General features: G+C 45.8%; 1 protein-coding gene across 1 annotated transcript in view; it reads left to right on the forward strand.

Annotated features, from left to right (window-relative positions):
* SCNN1G (sodium channel, non-voltage-gated 1, gamma subunit) overlaps window positions 1–9,488 on the forward strand; it is a gene marked incomplete at its 5' end in the record, with an annotated part of 10,379 nt that overhangs the window by 320 nt on the left and 571 nt on the right. Inside the window, 10 exon segments of the mRNA XM_009572446.1 lie at window positions 837–1,131; window positions 1,563–1,756; window positions 2,718–2,821; window positions 3,279–3,442; window positions 6,427–6,525; window positions 7,715–7,832; window positions 8,318–8,396; window positions 8,482–8,539; window positions 8,912–8,973; window positions 9,175–9,250. Coding sequence (XP_009570741.1) covers window positions 837–1,131; window positions 1,563–1,756; window positions 2,718–2,821; window positions 3,279–3,442; window positions 6,427–6,525; window positions 7,715–7,832; window positions 8,318–8,396; window positions 8,482–8,539; window positions 8,912–8,973; window positions 9,175–9,250 — 1,249 coding nt within the window.

The raw sequence follows: 9,488 nt of genomic DNA on the forward strand, positions 1-9,488 counted from the left end.
GAGAGGGTGGTCCCCCGCCGCGGACTGCGGGCGAATTCGTCGTCCCCTCACCAGCCCAGCACCAGATCCCTTCCCGGGCTTATCCTGCTGCACCCCAGCGCTGCTCGTCAGCAGTCTTTCCCAGCCGCGGGTTTTCCCTCTTCGGCACTTTGAGTAACGTGTCCACCTCTGTGCTGATGCTCTTCAGACGCATGTGGATTGTAGTCACACCCTTCACTTGCTGCCTGCTGAGCTAGACTCAGTCGATCTAGCTTTCTGCTCGAGACAGTCCCTGGTCGGCTCCGTGGTTCTCTTCAAATTCCCTTCTTCCCAGGACCAAAGTTCCAGGATTACAAACAACAGTGTCTCCTGAGGAATGGAAAGGGAACATCTGTCGCTCCTCTGTTGCCTCTTTCTTTCCTTATAGGATGCTTTGACATTATCAATCAACAATAGTTTTTCTCCTGCCAAATTACACTTTACACTGATGTCTGTTCTGCTGCCAGCTACCCACCCCAGTCCCTGCAGGCGATCCAGCACTTCGGTGCCTCTTGGCGCAGATGCAGAAGTCTTATTTCCACATGCTCTGCCTCCTTGGGCTTGCTACGCAACCTTCAAAGAGCTTGGGAATCTGCAAGGGCTTTCTCTGTAGTTGTCTGCTTCACTTCTTATGGTCCTTGCTCTGAGGTCTCTCCGCGGCATAGCTGTGTCTGCCCACACCGATGTAAATTGATGTGAGTCTGCAACAAAGAATTCTGTCCTGAGCAATGAGATTCGCAGTGCAGCAGGCAAGACGTTGCAGCTAGGTGGTGAGGTGAGATGGGATGTCACTTTCTATCACATTGTCTCCAATGCAGGTACAGTTCCATGAAAGACTATTTATCTGAATTGGACAAAGAGACAAAAAAAGCTTTGGAGACTTTCTATGGATTTTCAGAGGGCAAGTCCAAGGTACGCCGGTCGGTGGATGAGTGGAACAGTACAGGGAGTGACTTCTTCAAACAGATCCCTCTGCTGAAGTTTGAGGACTTGTCAAAGACAGTGACTGACTTTCGCAGTGGCCAGAAGAGGAAAATAGAGGGCAGTGTCTTTCACAAGGATTCGTCCATAGTGAACTCTGGGGATTCAAATGATATCATCGGCTTTCAGCTGGTGAGTGTTGCTCTTCCTTGGCCAAAAAGTTCCTTGTGGGGCAACAAAGGGGTGTTTTGGATTGGTATCCCTCCAGCCAGTTTTGCTGCTTGCTTAGGTGGCTTTATAGTGAAATACCACTCCCTCTGCTCTTTTGCTTATTCTGCCATGCCTCTATGGCTGCCTGCAGATTCATCTCCAGCTCTCTGGAAGAGAAACGCCTTCCTGAAGTCTACCCAAATAGGCTTAGTGCCTTCCGTGACCTGTCCTTTGGGCCTGAAACATTTGATTGTGTCACTTAGCCCTGAATGAAAGATCTCTGATGCCCCTTTGTCCCCTTTGTGCTACTATAACTTCGTACGTGGTTATTACTGTGGAAGAGAAACGGTATCACACATACCTTGTAGAATTTCATTTCATCTGAAATGCTTTTTCCCCTTTGTAATTATCAGTGCGATGCAAACAACAGCAGTGAGTGTGCACTTTATACATTCAGTTCTGGTGTTAATGCTATCCAAGAATGGTACAAGCTGCATTACATGAACATCATGGCACAAATTCCCCTGGAGACTAAAGAAAAATTGAGTTATTCTGCTGATGACCTTCTACTGACATGTTTCTTTGATGGCTTATCTTGTGACAAAAGGTCAGTGCACAGAAAATACCTGCCAGCTTAACAGCTTATTTCCAAGTACATAATACATACGAATTGAATATTTGGTATTTGCTGAATTCCAGCAGGAACCGTTTCCATTTTTAGATGAAAGCAAACATTCGCGTCTTCGTGAACTTTAATTACACTCTTTAATTTAATTTGTCTTAGTGTTCTGCTGTCCACATTTTGGATAAACCCATGTTTTTTGGCAGATTCAAATTACCTACTTATGATTGTGGCAGCACGATTCTTGTGTGTCCTGGTAGCAGGAGAGTCATCCCTTCATACTGGGGATAACGGCAGAGTTCCCCTGTGCGGTTGTGGGGATAAGATTGCACTTGTACACGGGTTTAGCAATTTCCCCACTGCTATGCGCAAAGCAAGCTGCACTGTAATTCTCATTACTGAAGGCATTTTGCTTGCGTCTGTAATTGTGCAAATGCATAACATCTTTTCTTGGAATGAAGACGTTTGCTTGAGTGGGAGGAGATGTTCACAGGAAAGACATGAATGTGCTTGAATCACGAGGGTGTGTCCTCAGCCTCCCCTGCATGACAGTGGCTATGACATCTTTTCTGAAAAATGAAGATTCGTGTTCCTTTAGACACTTGGCTGTCAAATGAAAGAGGACTCTGTCCCCTCCACCGCCACCTTCCTGCTACTTCTGTAGATCTGCTTCCCCCACCCACTCAGCCCCCATTCCCACACAAAAACCTCCTAAACTTTTCATTTCCTGATGCTATTAAGCCAGATCATTTTTCCATGTAGTTTCAAGATACTAAGAAAAAGACCCACACTTTTCAGCAAAATAAATTGCTTGTCAAAAAAAAAAAGAAAGAAATATACAGTCCTGCTATGTCTCTGCCAAAAGAAAAAGCCCAAATCTGCTGATTTTCTCCCACAGACAGTTAGAACTGCAGAGGGCAATGTAACAATATTTGATTTCTTTCAGACACTTCACTCGTTTCCATCATCCCCTGCATGGCAATTGCTATACCTTCAACAGTGGGGAAAACGGGACGATCCTGAGCACCTCCACGGGAGGCAGCGAGTATGGTAAGGAAACTGAGTTTGCAGAGGAACTATTAGATAACGAGCAGTTCAGTGAACTGGATCCTGCTGGAGAGTGATTGATGTGTTGGCTCTAGATGTGCAAGCTGATTGGGGAAATGCTTGTTTGAACTAGTGCAAACTATTGCCAGAGAATACAAAGATAATATCATTGCATCACTAATGTTTTCCATCTGAAATTACTGCTTCCCAGTTATATAACTTCTTAAAGTAGGTTTCAGCCACGTTCTACGGAGACATTATTTGTTTGCTGTACTTGGGGCCGCGGAGGGACATTGCTTGCTGCAAGGGTCTCAGTCTAGCACTGCAAAGGCTTTGCTTGGTTGTTACAGTTCTACTTAAGACCAGTTAATATTAAGTAAACTGTGCTGCCCTCCCTGACCAGAAAAAATGGCTTTGGCTTCTGGTGTAACTCCGCTCCTGCCTTGTCTCTGTTCTTCAGGATTGCAGGTGGTTCTGTATATAGATGAAGCAGACTACAACCCCTTCCTGGTGACATCCACAGGAGCCAAGATCATTGTCCATGACCAAAACGAATATCCCTTCATTGAAGACATTGGCACAGAAATTGAGACTGCAGCAGCCACCTCCATAGGGATGCACTTTGTGAGTGACAGCAATCTTGTTTCCAGGTGCACAGCACCATTTCCTTGAAACAGATGTAAATATGAACTGGTACGATGTTTGAATGTAGCCAGTAGCTGGAAGGTGTCTAATACCTCGCACTTGAGCTGAAGCGCCCCAAGGAAAATCCTGTGATAGCACTTTTCTGAACAAAGACCTGATTTTCCAACAGCCTCTGTGCAAAGGAAGCACAGAGGCTGTTGGAAAATCAGGTCTTTATAAACCAAACAGCTGCCGGGATTTTGTTTGTTCTCCCTTTTCTCTGACCCCTTGGCTTTCCAGGGGATTTTTTTGTTTTGTTTTCACAGCAAAATCCACAACCACAGAAATGTGTTGTCAAGTGCCCCGTTTCGCTTTAGCAATAAGCAGACAAGTTTGCATCCCACGCAGGTTCCAGGGGTGGAAGAGAACAAGCTCGAGCTGTGGGAAACCCACATTAGGGTCAGGTCTGTAGAGTTGACTGCAGCACAACCCGTTTAACTGTTTTGTGGGTGTAAGTCTCGTTTTTCTGGGTTTCTTGCTATTCCAGCTGTAAAAAAAACCTGGTGGGCAGTGACTCTGCCTTTGCCAGCTTAGTGAAGCGTCTTGCAAGGGCAGGGAGGGCTGCAGCTCCAAATTGCCCCAATTAGTGTAGTGCAGACAAGGCATTTGACCTAAGGGGCTTCTTTCTGTGGTAGAGAAGTGAAAGCAGTGCCATCAGGCAAGCCAGACTTTCCCCTTTCATCTAGATGGTCTGTTAAGTGAGTATTTTAGTTCTGCCTTTTCTTCACTGATGGTTGGGTCAAATGCATCAGCCAGCCAGCTTATCTGTCCTGGCTGGGTGTGCCAGATCGAGATAGTCCACGCATTAGAAAAGATATTAAAAACAGGGCTGATGGTTTTAAAATGTGCAAATCGTTAACGATCTTCCAGCTGTCTGGAAAACCGTGGCAGCAACTGCTTGGTCTAACCCGTGGGGATAAATGCTACCTAACAAACAAAAAGTGAATAGAAAGTATCAGAACCAGAACAGTGTAAAGGAGGCAGAGTCTCACAAGATTATTTCCTTTATAACTATTACACCGTACAGGAGAAGTAACTGCAGGCAGAGTCTCAATATTTAACGTAATATTTTCCTGGCACAGTGGATTTGGACTGTCGTATATAGTATAAAAAACAAGGCTGAACATATCTCTGTGGCTGTGTTTAAAAGATTTGGCATGAGGAAGTGATCTGATTGCATCCTAACGTAACAGCCAAAATAGAAGCTGGACACAATTTCTGGACGCAAAAGAAAAGCTGGTGATCACTATACTGCCAGTAAAGGAAAACTCCAGAGAGCCTGCCAAGGGGGAGTCGTGATTGTCAGGACAGGGCTGCACCACCAAGGTGCTGGATCAGTCCTTGTACCCACTCCAAATACATGAAGGGGGACACAGCAGACATGTGCCACACACAACTCTGCTCACTAGAGGCTTGAGCATGGCAATCGCTGTTTTCCAAATGTGAACGTCAGTGTCTAGGTTATCGCTTATGTATTTCTGCTGTGTACTAGGACTTCCCCCCACCTCCAAAAATATTCCAAGATGTTTGGAATGCAAACAAGGCATTGCTTGGTAGGAGTTTCAGTGCTTTAGTTAAATATTTAGTTTGGAAATTATTTCAGTACCTGAATGAACAAGTAAGCTTTTGTAGGAGTATAAGCCATGACAAAAAAATTCTATACAAAGGATCTATCATCTGCTAGCAGCAGTAGACTGAGGCAGGTGTCCTGGCGTTAGATTGTCTGCAGAAGCTAAAAGCATATTATAAGCTGGTTTCATTCAGTTTTCAGAAGTAATCTATCTCTAATATTGAAATCACATATTTCTGTGTTCCCTCCAAAGAGAGATTTGAGCATCTTTCTAAAAAAGCTGACTTGCATCATACATGCCCGTAGCCTTCTATTGCTGCAGACAAAAATAGTAATGCGCTCCCAGGTTTGACCTCAGTAACCTGTAGATCTATAGTCAGTGCCTTAAAGGTAAGCAGGCATTTCTCAGGTTCCTACTGAATTGATCCTTCGTAGGATCAGCCCCTAATTTTAAACTCTGAAGAGAAAGATAGGCGAATGGATTCTTAAATGCGTGACATTTCTTGTGGTTTCAGGCCACTTTCTTTGTTATAAAGTGGATAATTACTGCAGAAAGATAGTACATTTAGGGCTGAGCGAGGTAGGGCAGTCTGCAGGAAGCAGACGATGTAGCCTGAATCAAGTCTTGTGAATTTGAGAGCTCCCAGCGCCCTGGTTTCAGCAGACCTTGCAGGCACAGCACTTGGCGTTTCAGAGCTCTTTTCTCCAGACAGAGATTGCAGAACAGGAAAAGGTGTTAACATTCAGAAAAAGGTGTTAGCATTCATCGGAAAGGAAGGGTCAAAGCAGTACCTGGAAAAAGTCCTGAAGGAGATACAAACATTTGATTTAGAGTGATTTTAGAGAGGTGCTGTTGAGCATTAGCAGAGCCTGAAGTGCTGTTTTAGCCACAGAACAGGAGTAGCCAGTGCAACAACAGCTCAGGAAGGTGTGGGTCTTCACAGAAAACAAAACAAAAAAAACCCAACAACCTCCTTCCCTCAAAACACAAACACACATCCCGGATAAACGATGCATAGCCTCTAGGACTTTGCAATGAGAGAAAACATACATACGAATTACTCTGCTTTGAAAAATCCTCACTGTTATGATCATACCATCTCTGCATTCCAAAAATCAACAGAAACAGCAGATGATCCAGCCAGAGCAGTGTTTTGGGAAATGGACCTTACAAACCACAAAAACCCCTTGGTTTGTCAAGTGATTGACAAATCATTTGAGACGGCAAAAGGTAAACATGCTGTTCAAACCTGCCCCATCACTAACAGTTTCCGAATCGTGATGAACTGCCACTAAATCCTTTGGTTTCTCTGTGAACTCCAAAAACCAAGATTTGTTCTTTTCTGGTTCTCAGACTCGGTCTCGCAAGCTGAGCAAACCCTACAGTGACTGTACGGAGACTGGTGCTGACATACCAGTAGAAAATCTCTATAACAAGAGCTACTCACTCCAGGTAAATCTGTTATATTTGTTTTTATCAGTCGCTTGAAAATTACCTTCATAAAAAGCTTTACCATATTCTGTAGTTCAGGATCTGAGATTGTGAACAGTCCAGGCGTAGGGTCACTGCTTTTAACGACTGATGTAAAATACTACAGCAGTTTTTAAAAATCCAAGTTTTATTCCTAAGTGGTTCAGTTTGAAGTTCCCTTAGGCGCCCTGTTAGATAAAAAGAGAACATTAGCTCATTAGGCAATTTTCAAGCAATGTGAGACTGGAAAATATTGGCCAAGTAAATGTTGCAGCTTAGTAACCCTTGAAGCCAGAAATTGTGACCTTTAGGACTCCAAGAATAACAGATACCATCTAATCAGTATCCAGATAGCAGGATGTTTGTTTACAGAGTAAGTTTCCACTAATTTTGCATGGTTTCTGTAATTGGGTCCTCTTGGAGAGTGTCAGTTGTTCTGGCACTCTCCTCCTGAAGAATCATAATTATATTAGCTGCTGCCTACTGCAAGCCTGTGCCTAGGCTGGATTTTTATTTTATGGGGTATTATACTTGAAATCTGCTGTGATGTATTGCCAGGTAGGATCACACAGACATTATCTCAGGTTTTTAATAACAGTACTTCACTGAAACTCAGGGCTTAGGAGGGCTGGGACTGGGACCAAAAGGCTTGAAAACTGGGATTTCAAAAAGAGAAGTTCAGTTCCTGCTTGTTCCAACTGATTGTTTTAGCACAAAACACTGACTCTACTGCCCTATTAATCCTTACAACTTCAGGTCTCCAAAGATGCACCAACACAATTTGGTCAAAGCTGTGAACATTTTCACTAGTGAGTCACATCCCACACCTAGTTGTTGATTCATGGACCATGTGCCACGGCAGACCGAAAACCTTCTCCTTGGCTGTGGAAAGAGCAACTGCAACATTGAAGCTTTTGATCGTTACAGGGGAAGCAGGGGCATTCACACACACCCCCCTCAGAGAGGATTATATTCTTATTCCTTGCACTAGAGCCTAAACCTATGGCACTTTCTGCCTGTATTTGTATTCACTAGCCTGAAGGCCCAGGGAAATGGGTTCCCATCTTATTGCTACTATCATAAACATGATGTTTTTAGGTGCACGCAAGCCTGGAGCTTGGCGCAGCAGCCTGTGCTTCTTAGACACCAGCTCTTGGTTTATCTCCCCCAGATTTGCCTGCACTCCTGCTTTCAGAAGGCCATGGTGGACTCGTGTGGCTGTGCCCAGTATGCGCAGCCCTTACCTGCTGGGGCAGAGTACTGCAACTACAAGAAAAACCCCAACTGGAGTAAGTGTTTAAACACCTTCCGCATTGCGCGTGCCTGCTGCCAGCCACATCCCTCCACAGTGCTGTCCCCGGTCGGCACAGCCCTGCCTGCACCCAGCACCACCCCAGCCACACACCACGCTGGGAAGAGGCGAATCTGCCTTAGCCCACTTAAGACCCAATACCGCAGAGCCTGAAACTGCCTCTCTTGTTTAGATTGACTCGTTTCTGGCAGTTGTCTTAATTGCTTGTCATTTGTGCACACCACAGAAGGGTCGATTGGAGGACTTGACTGGGTGAGGCAATTGTTCATGCCTATAGCAAGTGACAACCACTTCTCAAGAGTATTTTGCAATATTTACAGGGCAAATCTTTTTATCCCCACCACATAGGTGATGGCCACAAAGGCCACCTACACCCCAGAAGCCCCACTCCAGCACAGGTAGCAAAAGATCATTGCTTTTCTTTCCAGCTTCTCATACACGTGTCCTGCTCCCTTCTTGCAGTGTACTGCTACTACAGACTGCATGAAAAGTTCGTGAAGGAGCAGCTGGGCTGCCAGCAAATCTGCAAAGATGCCTGCAGGTAAGTCCTGCCCACAACCAGAGGTAAAATGCTGCCTGTGCATGGGAATTGAAGCTCACAATTGACAGCCTGCCTCTATCTCCAGCTTCAAGGAGTGGGCGCTCACCACCAGCATCGCCCAGTGGCCATCCACCGTGTCAGAGGTCAGTTCCTAATTGCACTCCGCCGTGACAGCAGCATGGCACAGCAAGGCATTAAATAAACCCAGAGGTTCAGCCCAGAAGCAGGGGGCCCCTGGGGTATTCGTTAGCACTTCAATGGTGCTCCTCCCAGAGGCTCAGTCTGTAGCATCCAGGTCAGGGCTTCCCCGCCAGGAGTTCACCATTAAACTAAAATTTGGCTTGTGGGCTGGGACATCCCCTCCGGGACAGGTGGCCCATCACACGCATTCAATTCTGGCACCCAAGCTGGTCCGAGGAGGTGTGGAGCACGAGCTCCCTTTCCAGGGGATTTCTACACAAGCACACACAGTGTAGAAATCACACATACAGCAGTATTTTCTGTCTTTTTTCCAGGACTGGATGCTTCGAGTTCTCTCTTGGGACAAAGGGCAAAAAATCAACAAGAAGCTGAACAAGTAAGGTTCCATGTATGTGTTTCTAGCTTGCACCTCAAGCTCAGATATAATCTCAGCAGCCCTAATGATGGCAATTGGGGAAAAAGCTCCCTTAGAGCGGCCCAGCCCTACTGGTCCAACAGGTTATTTGCATAGTTTTTCAGTATGTTTCATGTTATCGTTTTACTAAACCTTCAGCCTGCCTTCTGTTTCTCCTCTCAGGACGGACCTCGCAAACCTCATGGTGTTTTACAAAGACCTGAACGAGAGATTCATTTCGGAGAATCCTGCCAACACAGTAAGTGAGCGCAGCAGTTCCCTGCTCAGCACCAGGAGGATGCAGCTTTTCCTCCCAGACAGGCTGGAGGTTTTCATCTTGCCAGGGGAGTGGTCCCATCCAGGCAGGGGCAGGAAACCGTCCATGGGCAATGCACCCCAGGGCGCCCGGTCCTGCCCTTTGCAGCCCTTTTATCCAGGACCGCTTTTCAAACTGTGCAGTCCCAAGCCCTGCACCGGGGTAGCGCAGCACTGAGCTC

Source organism: Fulmarus glacialis, unplaced genomic scaffold (genome assembly GCF_000690835.1).
Source record: "Fulmarus glacialis isolate BGI_N327 unplaced genomic scaffold, ASM69083v1 scaffold10902, whole genome shotgun sequence".
Lineage (NCBI taxonomy): Eukaryota > Metazoa > Chordata > Aves > Procellariiformes > Procellariidae > Fulmarus > Fulmarus glacialis.